The sequence below is a fragment of the Pongo pygmaeus genome, chromosome 15 (assembly GCF_028885625.2).
Source record: "Pongo pygmaeus isolate AG05252 chromosome 15, NHGRI_mPonPyg2-v2.0_pri, whole genome shotgun sequence".
Taxonomy (NCBI): Eukaryota; Metazoa; Chordata; class Mammalia; order Primates; family Hominidae; genus Pongo; species Pongo pygmaeus.
Genome location: NC_072388.2, coordinates 17,713,006 through 17,730,389, shown reverse-complemented (window position 1 = coordinate 17,730,389; position 17,384 = coordinate 17,713,006). Strand labels below are relative to the sequence as shown.

Genomic DNA, 17,384 nt, shown 5'->3' with positions numbered 1-17,384 from the left:
AATGAGATAGCACCTCAGCCCAATCAGAATGTTCATGATCAAACAGACAAAAGATGGCAATAGTTGGTGAGAATGCAGAGAAAAGGGAACGTTTATACACTGTTGGTGGTAACGTAAATTAGTACAGTCATTATGAAAAACCATATGGAGGTTCCTCAAAAAATTAAAAATATATATAGTGTATGTTTAAGTATACAGTAGGCATTCAGTAAATATTTGTGGAATAACTAAATGCCAATTAAATTTCTTGTGCTCTACATAAAATTCAACTCAAATATCTCTAATAACTCTGCAGGTACAAATATTTGATGACCAGAGAATGATTTCTTTTTCTTCAAAATAGATATAGGGAGTATTATGGTAAAGCTTACCACTGTAGCTATAATGACAATCCCTTTCACTACTTAATTATTCCTCAGGAAGCTTTGACAATACATGGACATGAAAGAAAAAAGAAAAGATCTGCTTCTACATTTTCACTATTCTTTAGGGCATAGTAGGAACTGGCTTTTGATTGTGAAAATTCAAAATGATATCCTCTTTTAAACAAACACTATCGAAATATCACAAGAGAGACAGAGCGCCAAGTCCCAAAAGGCTATGATGCAAGTAAATAGATATATAACACACTCACTTGAGCTTGCATTTCGACAATTAATATATCCTTTGAAGGTGGGGAAAATCTTTCAGGGTTTACTTTTTGCAACCCATGAGAGATTACAAACAGGATCATGCAATTTCTTGGAAGTTCTTCACATGTCTTTGGCTCTGTGGAATAATATTTTGTCTCCTGTACCTGACCTTCTCAGCATTCACTCAAAGAGCGACTGGGAAGTATATAACAAGTGAGTCACCCAGTTTTTTTGCAAAAATCATAGAAAATGTTTTCTTCTTGTCTTTGAGAAAACTAAGAATATATCTCAGAATGAAATGCTGGCAAAGAATGAAGCAAAACTTGTGTATCATCAGCAACACAATATTTTAAATGTTGATTTGGGAATGTTAGTATAGGTGGGGGGATATTTTAATAAATACTTGAATTAAAAAAAAAGAATGAAGCTGAAAAATATAAGTTTTTCTTCTCGTTTCCCTGAATTCTGGAAGATATTTTTCAATTATGGTTCTTATCCCTTTAAAATAGGAATAGCCATATATACAAAAAGAATAGTATTTCAAATGAAGATGTATATGAACTGATGAATTGCTGGAGAAGGGTATATTTTGGTAATTTTTGTTACTTGATGAGCAGAAGAAATATGGCATATTTCTCTTTCCAGCAATATTTTCTTTCTCAAGCCCAAATACTGATTTTCAGTTCCATTATGTTAACCAGACTTGGTATTACACAAATTAGTTATTATTTAAGAAACAAAAATCTTCAGCTCATATGACTTTTTCTTGTTTATGTTGTTATTTGGGCTAGAAGTTAACCGGAGAGTAATCAGGGGAAAAGTTTCATGTTTCAGATTTGCCTAGATAGGAAAGGCCTCAGAGAACCACCACAGTGAGATGCAAAATAACACCAAAGGTCAAAGGAAGAAAAAGGAACATGTGGAAGAAAGCGGTGAATAAAAAAACACGGAAACTTTCATAATATAAACTTTATCTGCCTTTCTTATTTTCCTGCAGCTGACTTGACCATGGTTAACAAATAACAAGCAAGTTGAACTTGGCCACTGTCATGCAGACCAGCTGTTCTCCCTAAGGTCAATGTCAAAATGGGCATATGAAGTTCATACATTCACCTGGAAGCGTATAAAAATATTTAGTCAGAGCAATTTAAGGGCCAAAGTATGGCACACTTCCTCACAGCATATAGTGTATCCAGCTGCCTAAAAATAAAAGAATGTATTTTTTATGCTAAACATTGGTACAGATACATGAAACAGCATAAAAGACCATATATCCTCTAATGAAAGAGTTCTTTCTTATTACCACTTTAAAACACTACAAGTAACCTGGAGTAGCTGAAATTGAATGTATTAATTTGTGCTTTGGCATGGCACTATATTGAGAAAGAGTATTTTTAAATATCTTGGTTTTGTATTTTATTTTTATATCACTAATAAATAATAATGAATCAGGTATTCGTAGTACTGTTGAAAGAACTTCATACCCAGATAAATATAGTATCAATAATGCAGGTAAACAGAAGACAGAGTAGACTCATTGTATATAGGTAATTTATTGGAATCACAAAACTTTGCATTCCCAGTTTTAAGTCTAGTGTTCTTAGCAAGAAAAAAAACTCTCCATAATTCATATTTTCCCACCTTTCTATTGTTGTGATTTATTAAAATAAATACGTCTAGGAATTGAGCCATGAAAGTCACAGTTTTGTTGTTTAAACAAAAGTCTAATGGTTTACTACTTTATAATATACATGATAAAGAATTTTGGTTGTTTCCAAGAAGAAACAGCGTGCTCCATTTCATGTTTCAATTACCTCTGCCATCTCCATGTCTTCCAGACTAATGAATGTGTCCAGCATGGAAACTATCAATTTTGTTAGCTACTTTATCCTCATGGGCTTTCCCTCAAGCCCAGAAATGCAACTCCTCTACTTCGGTCTCTTCTCAGTAACCTGTACTCTCACCCTGATGGGAAATGCAGCCATTGTCTGTGCTGTGTGGTGGGACCAGCACCTTCACACTCCCACGTGCACCCTCTTGGGAAATTTCTCTCTCCTGGAAATATGTTATGTTACTACAACTGTTCCTAAAATGCTGGCCAACTTCCTCTCCACAAGCAAGTCCATCTCATTCATGAGTTGTTTTGCACAGTTCTACTTCGTCTTCTCTTTGGGGTATGATGAGGGCTTCTTCCCTTGCATCATGGCCTTTGACAGGTATCTTGCCATCTGCCACCCTCTACATTATCCATGCATCATGACGAAACAAGTATGCACTGGCCTCATCATCTTTGCATGGTCATGTGGTTTTGTAATCTTCCTAACTTCAGTTATTCTCATTTCACAGCTATCCTACTGTGGCCCAAATATTATCAACCATTTTGTTTGTGATCCTGTCCCATTGATGATGCTGTCCTGTTCTGAAGACATCATCACTCAGCTCGTTTACTCCACATTCAATTCTATCTTCATGATCGGCACCTTTCTCTTTATCCTTTGTTCCTATGCTTTGGTGATTCTGGCTGTAATATGGATGCCCTCAGAGGCTGGCAAACAAAAGGCTTTCTCCACTTGTGCTTCTCATTTGGCAGTTGTCACCTTGTTGTATGGCTCCATCGTGGTGACGTATGTTAGTCCTGGATCAGGACACCCAGTAAAAATGCAAAAAATCATTACCTTTTTCTATTCTGTGATAACACCTCTCTGCAATCCTCTAATATATAGTCTCAGGAACAAAGAGATGAAAAATTCTCTGAGGAAAATCTTCAGGACTGGAAAAGATGTTAATAAAATATAATAAAATAAAATATAAAAAAGAGACTTAATTAGACATGAATATTTGTCTATGGATTTATTATTTTATTTAAGAACTGCTATAATAATGAGCCATTAACATCTTAAACACCACTCACCACAATCTGCATTACTGTGGTCTTATTTAAGAATGTTTCAACAGTGAATTAGATTTTGCATTGAAGTGAATAATAAGTGTGTAAAATTCTATGTCTATGCTAATCAGAACCTGTATATGTAATTCCACTTTTTAAAAAGAATAAAGACGTCTGTTTTGTATTACTGAGCTAAAGCAATTGATAACACATGTGACAGATATCATAGACTGCTCTCACAATTAACACTATAATCCAGTCATTATCCACTAGGAGATACTGGCTGAAAAATAGCCAAGTTTTAAGAAGTCCAGCTTGTCAAAATGTAGCAAGCGGTCTTTACATTATGTAAATAGGCCAATAGCCTTAGTTTGATATTCAGTGTTTTTTCAGAGAGTACACAACCAAGAATTAGGAATTTAAAGCGGATTCATTACCTGGAATATAGTGCAGCAAAGACCTAAGCAAAAAGGCGAGCATTACTCAGGATATAGCTTGCTTTGTTGTAAACCCAGTTTAAACACAGGATTTGGTATCATAATTAATTTAGTATTAATACTGTGTGACTTATTTGAGTACTGCTGGGCAGTACTAAAATAAAATTCTTAAAATCCATTTTATAAAATATTTGACTAATATCTTGCTTTAATTTTGACTTTTGTTTTGTTCTATGGCCATTTTTTCAAATACAACTCTCAAAAACTTCATGAAAAGGAATCACAATATGAAAGGCAATTTACAGAATTTTAATTTGTAAGCCCTCATAGCTATTTGCTCCACAAAATGAGGTGCAACTGCAATTAGTTTTTGTGTCATAAAGAAGCTGAGTTGAGAATATTTTCTGGGTTTGAAAGGCAGGATTTATGTGAGTTCTGGGGAAAAGAGAGGTTGTTTTATTATACTTCACATGTGAAATGTAAATTAAATAGCTAAATACTTGCCTGAAAAACTCTTTTATATAGGAAGAAAATACAATTTAGAACTTCATTCAAACTGGCTTCAACGGTGGGCTCTCTTTAAAGTGCCGATAAATTTAACACTGAGTTTCACCTGTCCATGCCAGTCTTGTTTACCTTTCTTAATTATATGAGAAGAAATCATAGAAATTCTTAATAAAATAGAATCTCAACTGTTATAAATATGCACAGTGCCCATATTTGTAATTATCTTCAAGTTGATCATTAACCAATCTTATCTTACTAATATTAAATTCTATCTCATATTGAGCTTGCTGGCACTTGATAGAAAGAATTGAAAACTATTTGATACAGTAAAAAGCATCTCTGTAAGATACAAACATGCCTTCATTGTGACAATATCTCTTCCTCAGTTCATACCTATGGCTTCATGGTATTTCACACAACCAGCTAATAAAGGAAGAAAGAGCCTCAGGCTTGGCTCACAAATGGATTGTCTGAATCTACACTTAGACAAGATAAAAACTGACTAATGCTGCAGCTTAACACCTCTCCAGGGTAGCCATAGAGTGCAGTGGTGAGCAAATCCTCGTAAACTGATGATTTGGTGGCAATATACTTAGTTGTCCACTTTGAATGTTGGCAGAAATAGCTTGCTATGCAAAATAGATAAGGATATGTGTAGAATAATGATCGTTGTAAAAAAGCTTCACTAAGCAAAGCCCCCCAAAATACAGAAAAATTAGATTTAATGAAATTTGAGGTGGAGACCTATGTATGGGCCTATGAGAATAAGCACAAAGTATGCAGATCTTTGTTTCTCAACTCTGTGCCCATTAGAGAGTACCCTCCAGAGTGGAGGCACTCAACAGCTAGGTGAAAAGAATGAGTCATCTAAAAATGTCAGTCAGCTCTGATTTCATTCACCTCAGAGCTTATAAAAGGGAATATAAAGAAAGTTGTATAAATGGAAAATATGCATGAGCCAAAAAATACAGGCATTATCTTACCAAGGTTGGTGACAAATCACTGAGCCACTGAAGATGCAGCCTCAATGAGAAACCAACGCTAAGCCCTCAATATGGCACCAATCTTTGAGAAAACCAGCCAGCAATGGGTGAAAAATTGATTACATCAAATTCCTTTTACTTTGGAGGGTGCAAAGTGCCATGAAGGAGTATAGTCAATCTCTACTTCTTCATTTCATATTCACTCTCCAACCCCCTGTGATCTTGCTTTCTATCTCCTCTGTTCGACTAAAACTTCTTTTCATCATGTTTCTGTAGAGGATTAACAATAATCATCATAAGGGTATTTTATCTTAGGTACAAGAAAGTATAGTAACTCAAATAGATTTTCCAATCTACCATTATTTTCATTAGTCAACATTATCTTAGCCAGAGAAGATGTGAACTCTACATTTTGTAATTCTACATGTTTGAGTTTGAAAACCTTTGCTATAGACTGGGAATAAGTTGTTCTTGGATCAGTTGCTTGGGATGCAGCAAAAGCAGTGTTAAGAGAAAAGCTTATAGCACTTAACAATTACCTCAAAAAGTTAGATATATCTCAAATTAATGACCTAGCATCCAACAAGATAGCTAGAAAAACTAAAACAAAGCTAGCAGAAAAAAAAATAACTAAAACCAGAGCAGACCTGAATGAAATAGACAAGAAAATTAATACCAAGAATCAATCAAACCAAAAGTTGATTCCTTAAAAGGATAAACAAGATTGATGGGATGCCAGCCACAGTAACAGAGAGAGAGAGAAGATTCAAATAATCACATTAAGAAATGACAAAGGTGACATTACAAATGATCCGAGAAATACAGAATATCCTCCAAGACTATTAGGAACAACTCTATGAACACAAACTACTAAATCTAGAGGAAATGGATAAATTTCTGGAAACAACCTCCCAAGACTGAATCTGGGAGAAATTAAAACCCTAAAAGACCAATATTAAGGTCCAAAATAGAAGCAGCAATAAAAATCTACCAACCAAAAAAGTCCTAGACCAGATGGTTTCACAGCCAAATTCTACCAGACATACAAAGAAGAGCTAGTACCAATTCTACCGAAACTATTCCCAAAAATGAGGAGAATGGACTCCTCCCTAACTCATTTTGTGAAACCAGCATCTCTTTGATACCAAAATCTGGCAAGTGAAAGTTTATAGCTACAAGTGCCTACACCAAAAAAGTAGAAAAATTTCAAATAACCTAGCGATGTATCTTTAAAAACTAAAAAAGCAAAAGCAAGGAAACCCAAATTATTAGAAGAAAATAAATAATAAAGATCAGAGTAGTAATAAATGAAATGGAAACAAAGCATACAATACAGAAGATCAACAAAGTGAAAAGTTTGTTTTTTGAAAAGATAAACAAAATCAACAAAACTTTACCTAAGAGAAAAACGGAAAAGACCCAAATAAATAAAATTAAGACATAAAACCAATTCTGCAGAAATTAAAAGGATCGCTTGCAATCATATGCCAATAAACCGGAAAATCCAGAGAAAATAGATAAATTCTTAGATACATACAACCTACCAAGTTTGAGCCATGAAGAAGTCCAAAACCCGAACAAACCAATAATAAGTAATGAGATCAAAGCCCTAATAAAAAGTCTCCCAGCAAAGAAAATCCCAGGACGTGGTGGCTTCTCTGCTGATTTTTACCAAATATCTATAGAAGAATTAATACCAACACTACTCAAACTATTCCAAAAAATATAGGAACACAGAATTTATCCAAATTCATTCTATTAGGCCAGTATTACACTGATACAAAACCAGAAAGAGACGTATCAACAGAAGAAAGATACAGACCAATATCCCTGATGAACACTGATGCAAAAATCCTCAACAAAATACTAACAAACTAAATGCAACAGCACATTAAAAATTTAATTCACCATGATCAAGTGAGTTTTATTCGAGAAATGCTAGGATGATTCAACATATGCAAATCAATAAATGTGGTTCATCACTTAAAGTTAAAAAAAAAACCATAGGATCATTTCAATTGATGTTGAAAAGACAATCATAAAATAGGAGAAAATATTTGTAAACTATCCATCTGACAAGGGATTAATAACGAGAATATAAGGAGCTCAAACAACTCTATAGGAAAAATCTGATCATCCAATTTAAAAATGGGCAAAAGATCTTGCTCAAAGGAAGACATATAAATGGCAAACAGGCATGTGAAAAAGTGCTCAACATCATTGATCATTAGAGAAATGCAAACCAAAACTACAAGATGAATCATCTAACCCTAGTTAAGATGGCTTATATCCAAAAGACAGGCAGTAAGAAATACTGGCTAGGATATGGAGAAAAGGGAACCCACTGTTGGTGGAAATGTAAATTAGTACAATCACTATGGAGAACAGTTTGGAGGTTTCTCAAAAAAAACAAAAATAGAGGTACCATATGACCCAGCAATGCCATTGGTAGGTATATACACAAAAGAAAGGAAATCAGGATATCTGAGAAATACCTGCACTCCCATGCATATTGCAGCACTATTCACAATAGCCATGATTTGGAAGCAACCTGTGTGTCCATGAACAGATGAATAAATAAAGAAAATGTGGTTCATATACACAATGGAGTAATATACAGCCATGAAAAAGAATGAGATCCTGTTATTTGCAACAATATGGATAGAACTGGAGGTTATTATGTTAAATAAAATAAGCCAGGGACAGAAAGACAAATTTTCCACGTTCTCACTTATTTGTGGGAGCTAAAACTTAAAATAAGTGGATTCATGGAGATAGAGAATAGAATAATGGTTACCAGAGACTGGGAATAACAGTAGGGTTAAGGGGAGGAATGGATAATGGGTATAAAAATACAGTTAGATAGAATAAATAAGATCTAGTATTTGATAGCACAACAAGGTGACTATAGCCAAACATAATTTATAGTACATTTAAAAATAACTAAAAGAGCATAATTGCATTGTTTGTAACACAAAGAAAGGGTAAATGTTTGAAGTGATGGATATCCTATTTACCGTGATGTAATTATTATACATCGTATGCCTGTAGCAAAATGTCTCATGTACCCCATAAACATATACAGTCACTGTGTACCCATAAAAATTTAAAACGGAAAACATAAGATAAACAACCTGATATTAAAACTCAAGTGACGAATAAAAGAACAAACTAAACCCAAAGTCAGCAGAAGGAAAGAAATAACAAGGATCAGAATAGAAATAAACAAAATAGAGACTAAAACTACAATAGAAAAGAACTCAATGTAGTAAAGAGTGTTTTTTCAGAAGGATAAACAAACCAAGAAATCTTTAGCCAGACCAAGGAAAAAAGAGAAAGGACTCAAATATTAATACAATCAAAAGTGAAAGGGAGACATTACAACTGATACCATAGAAATATAAAAGCTCATAAGGAAAAAAAGCTCATAAAACAGTACTATGAACAATTGTACAGTAACAAATTGAATGAAGTAGAAGAAATAAATAAATTTGAAGATACATGCAAGATACCAAGACTGAATCATGAAGAAAAAGTATGAACAGACCAAAAATGAGTAAGAAGACTGAATTGTAATAAAGTCTCCCATCAAAGAAAAGCCCAGAATAGCTTTACTGTTGTATTCTACCAAACATTTAAATAATTAGCAATCCTCAAACTCTTCCAAAAAAAATCTAAGAGGAAGCAATACTTCACTTCCAAACTTTTTTTACATGGCCAACGTTACTCTGATACCAAAGCCAGACAAGAACAAGAAAAAGAAAACAAAAGAAAAATTACAGGCCAATATCCCTGATGAACATAGATGCAAGAATCCTCAATCAAATACTAGCACACTGAATTCAACAGCATATTAAAAAGATAACTTACCATGCTCAAGTGGATTTACCCCAAGGATACAAAGTGGATCAACATACATAAATCTATAAATGTGATATACAACATTAACAAAACGAAGCCCAAAAATTATATAATCATCTAATTAGATGCAGAAATAGCATTTGAGAAATTCAACATTGCTTCATGAAAAGATTCTCAACAGAGTTGGTTTAGAAGAAATATACTTCAACACAATAAAGACCATGTATTACAAGCCTACAGCTCACACTATACTCAATGTACCCTCCAAATCTCAGGCTGAATTGTGATCCCCAACGTCAGAGGGGGTGCCTGGTGGGAGGTGTCTGTGTTATGGAGGTGAATCCCTCATGGGATGGTGATGGTATCCAACCCAACCCTCAGGAATGGGTTTGTATTTTACCCATAGTAGAGTTACCATCAGATCTGATGGTTAAAAAGAGTTATGGGACAACCTCCTCTCCACCTTGCTCCCTCTCTTGCCATGTGACACACCAGCTCCCCCTTTGCTTTCTTCAATGAGTAAAAGCTTCCTCAGAGTTCAGAAGCTAAGCAGATGCTGATGCCATGCTTGTACTGACTGCAGGACCATGAGCCAAATAAACCTCTTTTGTTTATAAATTACTCGGTCTCAGGTGTCCCTTTATAGCAATGTAAAATGGACTAACATAAATGTTATTGGTGATTTATGCAATGGCCATTTTAAGGGTGTGGTGGGGGGAAGCCATATTTAAATAGATTGGAGGTTAGAAAGACATGAGGAAAAGATGCAGATTCCTTACTGTCTCTCAAGTATGGCAGGCATGCTCCTGCCTTGTGGCCCCTACACATGCCATCTCCTCTGCCTGGAATGCTCTTTTTCTAGATATTTATATTTCTTTCCCCCACACTCCCTTCAAACCTTTGACCAAATATCACCTTTTCAGTGAGGCCTTTTCTGACTAGCTATTGAAAATTCCACCCAGGGGAATTGAGAGATATTGGTCATAAGCTACAATGTTTCAGCTAAACAGGATGAATAAGTTCTGGAGATCTTCTGTACAGCACAGTGACTGTAGTTAATAGTCATGTGTTATACCATTGTCCCTAAATATCTGCAATATCTGGGGGGCAATTGGTTCCAGGACTCCCCAAGGACACCAAAATCCTGGGATGTTCAAGCCCCTTATATAAAATGATATCATTTTATATTTGCATGTAACCTGTGCATATTCTTCCATACACTTTAAATCATATATAGATTACTTATAATACTAATTAAATATAAATGTTTTATAAATAGTTGTTATACTGTATTTTTTTATTGCTTTTATTGTATTTTTTGTGGGTTTTTTGTCCTAATATTTTCTATCCAGTTGGTTGAATGCCTGAATGTGGAACTCATGGAAGCCATAAAAAATGATGAGTTCACGTCCTTTGTAGGGACATGGATGAAATTGGAAATCATCATTCTCAGTAAACTATCGCAAGAACAAAAAACCAAACACCGCATATTCTCACTCATAGGTGGGAATTGAACAATGAGAACACATGGACACAGGAAGGGGAACATTACACTCTGGGGACTGTTGTGGGGTGGGGGGAGGGGGGAGGGATAGCATTGGGAGATATACCTAATGCTAGATGACGAGTTGGTGGGTGCAGCGCACCAGCATGGCACATGTATACATATGTAACTTACCTGCACATTGTGCACATGTACCATAAAACCTAAAGTATAATAATAATAATAATAATAATAATAATAAAAGAAAAAAAAAAAGAAAAAAAAAAAAAAAAAAAAAAAAAAAAAAAAAAAAAAAGTATACTTGAAATTGTAGAAGAGATTTTAAATATTCTCACACAATAAAATGAAAGTATGTGGAAGTGATAAATATGTTAATTAGTTTGAATTAATCATTTCACCATGTATACATATCAAAAAATCATCTTGTATGCCACAAATATATACAGTTTTTTAAATATAAAATAAAAAATATTCAATCACCTATTATAAAGCAAGCACATATTGAACAAGTGTCAAGTTAACCTCATATACTGGATAATGATTCCATGGAAAGTAGCCTTGCTTAATTGGGAAAAGACCCAAGTGACAGAGTAGCTCCCTATGGAAAATTGTAACTGGTTTAAATGACAGCTTAAACTCCAGAATGTCTCACCAAACAGTCAAATATATCTCTGTTCATAAGTACATTGCTCAATGAATTGTTATCAACTGATACTCCTGTGTAAAGGTACCTAGTTCAAGAAACTGAATGTTATCAGCATCCCAAAATCCCAACCTTTTCATTGAGGCTTTCCCTAACTACCTATTGAAAATTGCGCCCAGGGGATATGGGGAGACATTTGTCAAAGGGTACAATGTTTCAGCTAAAAAGGATGAATAAGTTCTGGATATCTACTGTACACCATTAATCTTAAGAGAGATCTCAAAAAGGAAAAGAACTCACAAAAAAAATTGCTATAAAGGATACACATGAAAGGCGCAGAAGGGAGGTGGAGGGAGTGCAGAGAGCTGTGGGCTGAGTCTGAGCCTCAAGGCTTTTTCAGCATGACACCACAAAGACTGTTGACAAGCAACCCTGTGCCCCATTTACTAAGCTTAGGCAATTCACTTTATATATCAAAATTTTATCACTACCCAACACTGATTTAAGGACTCAACACTCTGACTTGAGAAAACCTAAAGTACAAAAAGTTACCTCAAAGGTGAGTGAGACTCTCTAAGGAGCTCAAATATATGTCTTCAATGTGTTCTAATTGCAAATTACTTACAATTTGGCACAACATATTGGGAGAGAGGAGTAGTGGAATGGTAAAAATCAAACCTAACCTCAAAATATTGTAAATTTTGGCTCTAAGATCATTCTCAATGACCCAATATGTGCAATGAGGCTCTTCTCTTCCTCCTCCATGTTACAGATGGAAACACGAAAGACTAAGCCATTCACATTACCCCAGGGAAGGCAGAGGGAAAGGGCAGTCCAGGTGTCCTGAACTGTACTGCTCACAGGGGAGGCCTGGCCCACCACTAAATCTGGATACTTCCAAACCTATCCTTAGATGAAAACTATATCTGGGGACCATTTTGAGAGGTGACAGCGTGCTGGCAGTCCTCACAGCCCTCGCTCGCTCTTGGCGCCTCCTCTCCCTGGGCTCCCACTTTGGCGGCACTTGAGGAGCCCTTCAGCTCACCGCTGCAATGTGGGAACCCCTTTCTGGGCTGGCCAAGGCCGGAGCCCACTCCCTCAGCTTGTGTGGAGGGAGACGCGCAAGCGGGAACCGGGGCTGCCTGCGGCGCTTGCGGGCCAGCTGGAGTTCCGGGTGGGCGTGGGCTTGGCGGGCCCCGCGCTAGGAGCAGCCGGCCGGCCCTGCTGGCCCCGGGCAGTGAGGGACTTAGCACCTGGGCCAGCGGCTGCGGAGGGTGTACTGGGTCCCCCAGCAGTGCCAGCCCACCGGCGCTGCTATTTCTCACCGGGCCTTAGCTGCCTTCCCATGGGGCAGGCCTCCGGACTGCAGCCCGCTATGCCTGAGCCTTCCCCCCGCCTCCGTGGGTTCCTGTGCAGCCCGAGCCTACCTGACGAGCGCGGCCCCCTGCTCCCCGGTGCCTAGTCCCATCCACCGCCCAAGGGCTGAGGAGTGCGGGCGCACGGCGCAGGGCTGGCAGGCAGATCCACCTGCAGCCCCTGTGTGGGATCCACTGGGTGAAGCCAGCTGGGCTCCTGATTCTGGTGGGGAGGTGGAGTGTCTTTATGTCTAGCTCAGGGATTGTAAACGCACCAATCAGCACCCTGTGTCTAGCTCAGGGTTTGTGAGTGCACCAATCGACACTCCGTATCTAGCTGCTCTGGTGGGGCCTTGGAGAATCTTTATGTCTAGCTCAGGGATTGTAAATACTCCAATCGGCACTCTGTATCTAGCTCAAGGTTTATAAACACACCAATCAGCCCCTGTGTTTAGCTCAGGGTTTGTGAGTGCACCAATCGACACTCTGTATCTAGCTGCTCTGGTGGGGCCTTGGAGAACCTTTGTGTGGACACTCTGTATCTAACTAATCTGATGGGGACGTGGAGAACATTTGTATCTAGCTCAGGGATTGTAATAGCACCAATCAGCACCCTGTCAAAACAGACCACTGGGCTCTACCAATCAGCAGGATGTGAGTGGGGCCAGATAAGAGAATAAAAGCAGGCTGCCCGAGCCAGCAGTGGCAACCCGCTCAGGTCCCCTTCCACACTGTGGAAGCTTTGTTCTTTCGCTCTTTGCAATAAATCTGGCTACTGCTCACTCTTTGGGTCCACACTGCTTTTATGAGCTGTAACACTCACCGTGAAGATTTGCAGCTTCACTCCTGAAGCCAGCGAGACCACGAACCCACCAGAAGGAAGAAACTCCGAACACATCTGAACATCAGAAGGAACAAACTCCAGACGCGCCACCTTAAGAGCTGTAACACTCACCGCGAGGGTCCGCGGCTTCATTCTTGAAGTCAGTGAGACCAAGAACCCACCAATTCCGGACACAATTTCATTTCAGTTGGTTTTGGGTCCTACTTTCTGCCCAGTGGTCAAACCCAGAAACCCAGTCAGGACCTAGTTTCAATGAGTGGCTCTGAGCTTAGCTAATTAATGGCTTTCTGGCCCAAAAATCTTCTTGTTTTTGTTTGGTTAATTAATTGTTTACTGTTGCACTAAAATACTTTGTCTTACCTGACATGAGCGATCTCAGGATTATCTTGGCACATTTGGTTATGTGGTTTGAGCCCTTCCAGAGTGTTACTGTCTACTAGCTACCCATTAAAATTTAACAAGGCAGAAGACAATGAGCTTGCTAGAGATGTCACAGAGCCTTTGTTACCATGGCAATAATTGTTGGACCAGATCACAGAAAAGGAAGTAAGAGACAAGAAAGAGAAAGGTGCAGGAAAAGCTGAAGCATAATAGTTTTTCAAAACAGTCTCTAAACTTATAATGGAGTAATGTGTTTAAACTTGTGGAGAAAACTACTTTATGAGAAAGGCTGATTTTCCAACATCCTCTTAAGGAGTCTTGCACTGTCACCAGGCTGGAGTGCAGTGGCGCGACTTCGGCTCACTGCAACCTCCGCCTCCCAGGTTGAAACGATTCTCCTTGCCTCAGCCTCCCAAGTAGCTGGGATTACAGGCACCCACCACCATGCCTGGCTAGTTTGTTTTGTATTTTTAGTAGAGACCAGGTTTCACTATGTTGGCCAGGCAGGTCTCGAACTCCTGACCTCATGATCCACCCGCCTTGGCCTGCCAAAGTGCTGGGATTACAGGTGTGAGCCATCGTGCTCAGCCTACATTTCATCTTAAAATAAAGGTAGACGAATCGGGATTAATTTGCAAGCACACTGACTATTATAATACCAAGAAGTTCGTATGAAGGCAGATAGATAGCTATTAAAACGGCAGAAATTCAACAAAATTTTTAGTAGATGATTGTGTCAGTGAGAAATAGTTTTGATGTGCAGTATGAAACCCCAAATATTCCAGGGGCTCCTGCAATGTGTAAACTTGGAGTATCCTTGACTTAGAACTGAAAGAACAGCAGGATTGGAGGTAGGAGAAAGAAAGAACCTAGTGATCTAGGTAATGTCACTTTGGAAAACATTTGCTCTAAACTGCTCCCAGCATCAGTGAGTAGAGCTTGGGGGGAGTGAGTGTGTATTTCAAAGCCCAGGGCTTTGGTCAGTGTGAATGAGACAATGAGGATTATCCTGCCCTCTTGTGCTTCTGAGCCAACATGCCAGGGCTTAAAGAGGAGAGGAAGGAAATGAAGAAGTCACAGAGTGCCTGATTGAAGAAGCAAAGTGCAGAAACACACCTTCCTCCCTCCTCCCTATAGAAGTCAACCTCCCCCTAGACTGCCCATCACTATCAGCATGGGATGGTAGTATATTTACTTAATAGCTAAAAGTGAATAGAGCTTAAAGTTTAGCCCTCAGGTGGGATTTTGCCGACATAGACTTCATAGGACTTTTTTCCTAGCAGAGTGGCCTGTTGCACTGTGAGCTTCTTGTGTCAAAGTTTAATTAATCTTATCTCTCTGGAGTCTATTCAAATGCATGTTCATTTAACCACGCTGTTTATGAAGTATAGTGGTTTAGTGACAAGATTATTTAAGAAAAAAGCCCCAAAGATAACTTATATTGCTGACCAGAGTAAATTAAAGGTGTAAGCATTTAATAATACCTAGAAGCCATACTCAGAATAGGTATAATTTTTACTAGTTAGTCTAATCTTTTGAAAGAAACATCACAGTTAGAAATGAAAAAGGCCATGTTATCACTGACCCCACAGAAATAAAAAATAACCATCAGAAACTACTACAAACACCTCTATGCACACAAACTAGAAAACCTATAAGAGATGGGTAAATTCCTGGATACACCAACAATGTGCTCCAAAATTGCATCAGTAATAAATAGCCTACCAACCAAAAAAATGTATATTTTAAAAAGCTCAAGACTAGATGGATTCACAGCTGAATTCTACCAGATACGCAAAGAAGAGCCAGTACCATTTTTGCTGAAATTATTCCAAAAAACTGAGGAGGAGGGACCCCTGTCCAACTCATTCTATGAGGCCAGCATCATCCTGGTACCAAAACCTGGTAAAGACACAAAAACAAAACAAAAAAAACTTCAACCCAATATCATGCATGAATATTGATATAAGGCAGCTTGTGATTAATATCATGACAAAGACACAAAGATGGCAAAATAAAAATGCAAGGATGGGGCCGGGAGCAGTGGCTCACACCTGTAATCCCAGCACTTTGGGAGGCTAAGGCAGGTGGATGACAAGGTCAAGAGATAGAGACCATCCTGGCCAATGTGAAACCCCGTTTCTACTAAAAATACAAAAATTAGCTGGGCATGGTGGTGCATGCCTGTATTCCCAGCTACTCAGGAGGCTGAAGCAGGAGAATTGTTTGAACCCAGAAGGTGGAGGTTGCAGTAAGCTGAGATCACGCCACTGCATCCAGCCTGGTGACAGAGGGAGACTCCATCTTCAAAAAAAAAAAAAAAAAAAAAAAAAATGCAAGGATGGAAAAGGTTCTTTGGTTACTGGAAGAGGGGAAAACATTCTGGGAAAAAAATGTCTTTTGAACTGGACCTTGAAATTTCGAGGATTTGTACAAGTGTAGATGGAGATAAATAGAATTCCAAATACAGAAAATGATCACAAAGAAGAGAACATGGGAAACTGAAGCTATTCGGAGGATGAAATGTTGCCTACTGTCTAATTTGTCTGTAAAAGAGAGTAAGGAAAGATAACACCAGGAAAGTCATTTGAAGTCAATTTGTGGAGAACCTGGGAACTTGAAATCATTGACGGCTTTTGAGCAGACAAGATCAAAGCTATGTTTTAGGAGTTTCTAAGTATTATGACTCAGTGATAATAAAGGTCTGAATAAACATTTTCCTCCATAGTCTCTCAAAGTGGAAGTTTGCTTTTAGACAGATGCGTGTGGTCCTAGGGCATATATCCCTGATGTCCTCAACTACTTCACAGCACTTGGTATGAGCATTCACTCACATATGAGTGTTTAATTACACTATGTTGGCCCCTAAATGCCATAAAGTAAAAATAGAAGGGACACTAATAAATAAAAGTAAATACTTCTCTCATATTAATTGGGAAGTCACATGTTCCTCTGAAGTATTTTTGTTAATTAACTTAAATGTTGCTACTTCTTATACTTTTTTCTCATATCTAAAGGATTCTGGCAAAAAAGTGCCATACTTCTAAAAGTTATTTCTAAATTCTGTAAGTTTTTATTCAATGCGTGACAATGTTGGAATCTCAGTATTTTCCTCACTGGGCTGTATATCCTCCAACATATGCACAGTAAGACTTGAAATGTTCCTAAACATTATGTCAGAACTTTTGGTAACATTTTGTGTCTTATTTCTCCTCAGACTGTGTCTTCCAGAAGATTTTTTGGAATCTGTCTTGTGGGCAAGCTCTTTGTAAATAATGATGCCTTAGAATAGTTGTCATTAGTCTTTACTGATTCTTCAGAGAATATGTAATCATTAACTTTTTAAAGAT

The 17,384-nt window shown here is 37.8% G+C and overlaps 1 protein-coding gene across 1 annotated transcript; it reads left to right on the top strand.

The window, feature by feature from the left end:
• The first annotated feature begins 2,168 nt into the window (after positions 1-2,168).
• On the top strand, positions 2,169-3,428 carry LOC129013203 (olfactory receptor 11G2-like). The gene has a single exon (XM_054449699.1). It carries the CDS (start codon positions 2,460-2,462, stop codon positions 3,426-3,428), a length of 969 nt encoding a protein of 322 aa, XP_054305674.1. The 5' UTR covers positions 2,169-2,459.
• The last annotated feature ends 13,956 nt before the right edge of the window (positions 3,429-17,384 follow it).